The sequence below is a fragment of the Eutrema salsugineum genome, unplaced genomic scaffold, assembly GCF_000478725.1.
Source record: "Eutrema salsugineum unplaced genomic scaffold, Eutsalg1_0 scaffold_1, whole genome shotgun sequence".
Lineage (NCBI taxonomy): Eukaryota > Viridiplantae > Streptophyta > Magnoliopsida > Brassicales > Brassicaceae > Eutrema > Eutrema salsugineum.
In genome coordinates this window covers 14,832,767-14,839,440 of record NW_006256909.1, presented here as the reverse complement: position 1 = coordinate 14,839,440, position 6,674 = coordinate 14,832,767, and the positions used below count along the sequence as shown (strand labels likewise).

At 38.3% G+C, this 6,674-nt stretch overlaps 1 protein-coding gene across 1 annotated transcript; it reads left to right on the top strand.

The window, feature by feature from the left end:
* The first annotated feature begins 255 nt into the window (after positions 1–255).
* LOC112082044 lies at positions 256–2,663 on the top strand. Its single transcript, XM_024149131.1, has 3 exons — positions 256–1,415; positions 1,571–1,746; positions 1,819–2,663. The coding sequence occupies exons 1-3, from the start codon at positions 256–258 to the stop codon at positions 2,661–2,663; spliced, it is 2,181 nt and encodes a 726-aa protein (XP_024004899.1).
* The last annotated feature ends 4,011 nt before the right edge of the window (positions 2,664–6,674 follow it).

The following is a 6,674-nucleotide window of genomic DNA, read 5'->3' as shown; positions in this document are numbered from 1 at the left end:
TTACTGATCGGATGAATCAAAGCTTGATTAAGAGGGGACAGCTACGGAGATTAAAGAAGCAGTCTTTTCAATCAAGGGATCAAGTGCACCGGGTGTTGATGGTATGAATGGTCTCTTTTTCCAATCTTATTGGGACATTCTTAGCCCCCAAGTTATTGAAGAAGTCAAAGATTTTTTTTTGAAACGGGGAATTTTCCGGTGGAGTGGAATTATACCCAAATTTTTTTGATCCCCAAGATCACTAAACCGAAGAAGATGGTTGACTTAAGACCGATAAGCCTCTGCTCAATCATATATAAAACAGTGTCGAAGATTCTTGTCAAACGACTTCAACTGTGGCTAGAGATAATTGTGTCACCAAACCAGTCAGCATTTGTTGTGGAGAGGCTTATCTCAGACAATATGCTCATCACTCATGATATGGTCCACGCCCTAAGAACTGATCCGAGAGTCTCCCTGGAAGATATGGTAATTAAAACTGATATGTCTAAGGCATATGATCGCATCGAGTGGGATTATCTCCAAGCTTTGCTTCTTGCACTTGGTTTTCACAACAAATTCATTAGCTGGATAATATTCTATGTGCGATCAGTAACATACTCTGTGTTGATCAATGGTGAAGCCCATAATATGATCAAACCGGAATGTGAATTACGCCAAGGTGATCACTTGTCACCTTTTCTTTTTGATATGTGCACGGAGTGCCTTTCTTTCTTGATGGCGAAGGCAGCATCAGATAAACGATTACATGGCATCCAATTTTCAGTGCAAGGACCGGCTGTACACCATCTTCTTTTTGCGAATGATTTCCTAATCTTATGTAAGGCTAATAAGGAAGAAAGTGATCAAATCTTTGGCGTTCTTAAGGAATACGAGCGTGTATCAGGGCAACTGATAAACTTCAACAAATCTTCTATTACTTTCGGAAGTTCTGTTGATGAGGCTATCAAACTGCGCATCAAAGACAAACTGGGCATAGTCAACAAAGGAGGTGCCGGAAAATATCTGGGACTCCCAGAATTTTTTAGTGGCTCTAAGAAGGAAAAGCTTAGTTATATTGGGGAAAACATGAAGTCTCAGTTTCAAGGTGGGTATGGAAGATTTTTATCCCAAGGTGGCAAGGAAGTACTGAAATCAGTGGTCATGTCCATGCCAGTCTATGCTATGTCGGTCTTCAGATTGCCTAAGACTACATGTAAAAATTTAACAAGTGCTATGTCCAGCTATTGGTGGAATGCTCAGGAAGACAAGAAGAAAATTTGTTGGGCGTCTTTGGAAAAACTTTGTTTGGAAAAGGACATTGGTAGACTTGGTTTCAAAGAGATTGAGCTGTTTAATCAGACATTGCTCGCCAAACAAGCTTGGAGATTACTAACTTGTCCTAAAAGTTTATGCTCAAGGGTACTTCAGAGTCGGTACTACCCCCCCCCCACTCTAATCTTCTCAGGGCCATTATAGGAAGCAAGCCGTCCTTTGCATGGCGTAGCATCATCTATGGAAGAGAACTATTAGAGAAAGGCCTTAAGAGGTTGGTTGGATCAGGAGAAACAATCAATGTGTTGTTGGATAGCTGGATAGTGGACGAGACTCCTAGGACTCCATTTCGAAGAGCTCTGTTTTGGGACTTGAACCTAAAAGTGAACACGCTGATCGACCCTCAATCAAAGACTTGGGATAGGGGGAAGCTTGAAGAGATCTTTGTTCCTGGGGACATTGACATCATTATGAAACAGAGACCTGCAGTTGGTTAAAAGGATGCCTGGGAATGGGCTTATAATCGATGTGGTGATTATTCTGTGCGTTCTGAGTACTGGTTAGGAAGGAAACTCAAGCCTTCGAATGCTATGAAGGAAGCTCTAGCCATGCCCTCAATCAATCCTCTAAAAAGCAAGGTTTGGTCCGTGAAAACATCTCCAAAGATCAAGATGTTCATGTGGAAAGCTTTATCTGGGGCCCTAAGTGTGGACGATGGTTTACAGAACAGAGGAATAAAAGTTGATGGTATGTATCAAGTTTGCGGCCAAGAAGGTGAATCTATCAATCATGTGTTGTTTGAGTGCACTGTGGCGAGGCAAGTATGGGCTCAGGCGAACTTCCCCTTTCCCTTAGAAGGTTTTCAACATTCGTCTATATATGAGAACTTTGCACACTTGTTTCGATGCTTAGATGATAAGGATATTCCAAAGGAAATAAGTCGAGGTTTTCCCTGGATTTTATGGCAAATTTGGAAGAACAGGAATGCATTATTATATGAAGGAAGATCTTTTACAGCAGTTGATACAGCTGGGAAAATCTGGGAAGGTTCAAATCAGTGGTTTGTATTGCAGAACAATGATGGGAGGGTTGTAATGGAGGGAGATGGCTCACAAGTTATGGAGCCTAAGTGGAAACCCCCTGATGCAGAGTATTTAAAATGCAACATTGGAATAGCTTGGTCGAGAAGAAATCAAATTGCTGCTGCTGTTTGGATAATACAGAACTCTGTCGGCAAAGTTCTTCTTCACAATCAACGATCCTTTACCACGATAACCAACCTGAATGAAGCAAAAGTCATGGGTAATCTTTGGGCTATTGAAAGCATGTGTAGCAATCACATTCATAATTGCATTTTTGGATCAGAAGTTGCAGAGTTGATTGGAGCTATTGAAAAGCCAAAATTATAGCCAGCTTTCCGAGCTCAATCGGCCCTTCTCTGGAATGCCATGAGTGATCACTCTAAGTGGAAGTGGGAGGTTGAATGTCGTCGCTTCAATAAGAGTGCCTTCTTAATTGCAAAGAGTGTGGTAGTGGAAGGAAGATTGCAATCATATGTTGCTTTGGGAGAATCTCACTGGCTAAGAGAAGCCATTACAGCCGATATGCCAATTCCGAATTCGTAATGGGACTATTGTGTCATTTTAATTTTGATAAAGAGTAATCTGCTTTGTGCTGTATTGCTTCTTTGTTTATTTCCTCATCATCAATAAAATTCAGCGATAAAAAAATAACTTTACTTTGTTTACTCTTAATTATATGCTGTTAAATAAATTGGTGGCTTTTCTTCAAGAAAAATTGCATATTCCAGAGATGAATGATCGTAGAGGAAAAAACAAACTCTTTTTTCTAGAGAATATGAGCTGTCACCAAACTTTTAAAGCTTTTTTAAAATTCTGTTTTCTTATGATGACTTCTACCATATACACAAAGCAATCTACCCACATAACGTTAAAAATAAATAAACTGATGTGGTTGGATAATATAATACTATTATGCAAAAGATTTAAACAATGGTGGAAATTAAAACTTCCTTAAACTTATTTCCACTTTTTGCCCACACATATGTGGTCCAAGGGGCGCAAGTCTGGGAATACGTTACACGCTCCACTCCGGGTTCAAATCTTTCTAGAAACAAAAATCTCATTTGTGTAGGAAGTCTGTGGAAAATCTGTATTGAAAGTTCAGACAATTTATATCTGGTAATCTAGTAATAAGCAGTATTCTAAAAGTTGGTGTAGGCGACCGCTTAGGAACTGCTTAGGCGCTAAGCGTTCATAGATCGTTTGTCTAGGTGCTACGCGTTTATAGACTGTGGCGGTTACTTCCTAAACGTTTTATATTTGATAATTATAAGACTTTTTTATTATTTTTATGTATAATTTAAATTTTAAATATATATATTTAAAATTTATAATATATAAATTTTATTATTTATTAACAAACCATGTAATTTTATATATTACACTTTATAAAATATATAATAAATTAATTTCTTTTGTAAACGCCTAAAACGCCTAAAAATTGCATAGACTCTCATTTGGCGTTCTAGGTGCTAGTAATAAGCAATTCGGTTACCCTTTAACATTAATCTGAAAGTATTCCAATCTCGAGATAAGCAATGTAGTGGCCAGTTGAATTTCATAGATCTCATAGTCTATTAATTTGAGCCTGCTCGGAACTCATTGTGTCTGTTGAAGGCATTTGGATAAACGGTTTGGGTCCGGGTAGGAACTGTTCGGTTCCAGATATTTCGGATATATAGATATTTTATCCACATATGTACCGAAATTATTTCGTTTTGGATTCGGTTCGAGTCCTCTCAGTTTCGGGTCGGTTCGGTTCTTAAATTGTAGATCCGATAAATACCAGAAAAAATTGGGTACTTTGTAGTTCGGTTTTTTTGTTGTATCCAAAACCAAAATTTTGTATCCAAAATGAATGAAAATTACACCGAAGTGACAAAAAAAAAAATCTGAAACCCATGATTTTATCCGAAAATTCCACTCCAATCCAAAAAAAAAATAAAAAAACCATTCTGATTCAAGTCATGCCACAACTCATAATCCTAAAACAGTTTCCAACAAGTACCAACATTCCAAAGTCTAAACACAAGTCACAAAGCCACAAACCATGAAGAAAACAATCATCCAAAATACAAAGAACACAAAGTATCAAATTCCAAACTCCAAAAGTCCCCAAGTCCAGAGTCCAAACTCCAAAGAACCTATGATATCACCACCGGCTCAGACTCTTTCTCATGTTTTCCATCCTTGAAATTTGAATTCAGGTTCATACTCTGACGAAAGACAATGAAGATATAGTTATAAATCATAATCATAAAGTGAAATGAAAAAAGAGAGAGTTACTTACTTCTCACAAGCTCATCTTCTAACTCCACATTTGAAAGCATATGTTGAATGGTTACCATTCCTTTCATTGATATAAATCTCGCACTTTAACCATTGCTCAGTACACATCAGAACTTCAACCATGTAGTGTGCCAAACAGCTTCTGTAAGGGGTTGAAACCCTACCACTAGTGCTAAAAGCCGATTCTGAAGCTACTGATGACATTTGCATTGCGAGTAAGTCCTTAGCGACTAATGACAAGATCGGATACTTACCACTATTTCGCTTCCACCATGATAGGATATCATATTCAGAACCCTTCATCAACTTTGGTTTGTCAACAGTCTATTTCAAATACAGCTCCAACTCATTCGTTGAATCTTCTACACCTGATTCTTCTACAAGTTCCTGATATATATCATCCATTCGTTTATAACCAATACCGGTTTTGAGATTCCTTTTATCCACAGCTTCACCTCTAGACAGATATTGTGACTGCAAAGATGATCCATGAGCCTGAGAAGATGTTTTTTGTGATCCACTATCATTGGCTTTATCCGCAAAAATAGTGTACTCATCAAACAAACGCTTAAAGATACTCTCGACCTCATCGTAAAGGTGAGTAGCTTTGACGATGTCTTTCCCATATAGCGATTTGAAGCAGAGCAGAAGAAACTTCATCTTCTTCCTCGGGTCAAAAACAGTTGCCACCATAGAAAGCTTGTTCATCTCAACAGTCTTATCCCCATCATTTATCGCAAACAGATCCCAATACTTTTCCAGTTTCTTAGTCATCGAAATGGCTTTACTAATCAACTCAGAATCAGAAGCTGGATTCGTCTTTAACTCATTGATGTTTGTTGTTATAGTGACTATCTCATTATAAAGTTTATGTGCAGCCACTGAAGTTGATGCAGAAAGAATCAATGTGGAATTGTAGAAAATCACAAGGAAATGGACGAACCTGTCTATTGCATCCCAATAACTCTTACAAGGTGGTCCGAGTCTCTTTTTCCCTTCCACAGTTTCTGTAAAAAGAAGTCGATATAAGGCTTATCTACCGCCTTAATCCTCTCAAAAGCCGATCTGAATTTCAGAGCTTGATCTAGCATGAGATAAGTAGAGTTCCACCTTGTATTCATATCTAAAGGTAAGCTTCCTCTAGTCATTTTCTCGGTTTCAACTCTAAACTCTAACGCCTTCGTTCTGTTTGTAGAGGACCTCACATAATGAATAGCATTAGGAATAGCAACAACATTGTGATCCACCTCTTGCAAGCCTTCCTTCAAGATCAAGTTCAATATGTGTGTAGCACACCTTAAGTGAAGATAGTCTCCGTTGAGAATCATCGCATCATCTCCAACTTTACTAAAAGCTGCTTTGAATCTCCTCATAGCTGAACTGTTTGTTGTAGCATTATCTACGGTAATATAGAAGACCCTCTTGATGTCCCACTCTTCCAAACACTGAATTAAAACCTTCAAAATCGTTGAAACTGCATTACAATTATTAACTTCACAAATCAAAAGCAAGAAGCATCGGCAGTTTTGCATCATCAACAAGCAAAAAGAAAAGGCAAATTAAAAGTTTGAGAGATACTATTATCCGAGTTGCACCTTTGTGATCATCAATATTCTTGAAACTTAAAATCTTTGTTAACCGCCAAGAAGCATCGGCAAAGTGAGCTGTTATGACCATATAACTGGCTGAAGTAGTAGGAGCAGTCTATATGTCTGTTGTCAATGACAACCTCTGCTTATTCTGTCCAAGATCCTCTTCATAGCAGCTTTCCTTGAAACATACATTTCTACAATGTCTCTTGTGGCTGTTCTCCAAGAGTGAGGACTGTATAGTTTAGTCTTTGTGGTGAAATGCTTCCAAGCTAAGCTCTCTATAAACGCTAAAGGCAACTCAGCTAACACCAACATCTCATTCGTAGCTTCTCTGAAGACATGTTCTGAAACCTTACCTAAACCCATATTTCCATCATCACCAGTAGGAGTTATCACAGTTTGGTTAGCAGCAGTCCAAGCTTGATACGCCTTACATCCAGAAATGTTGTGCTTCCTA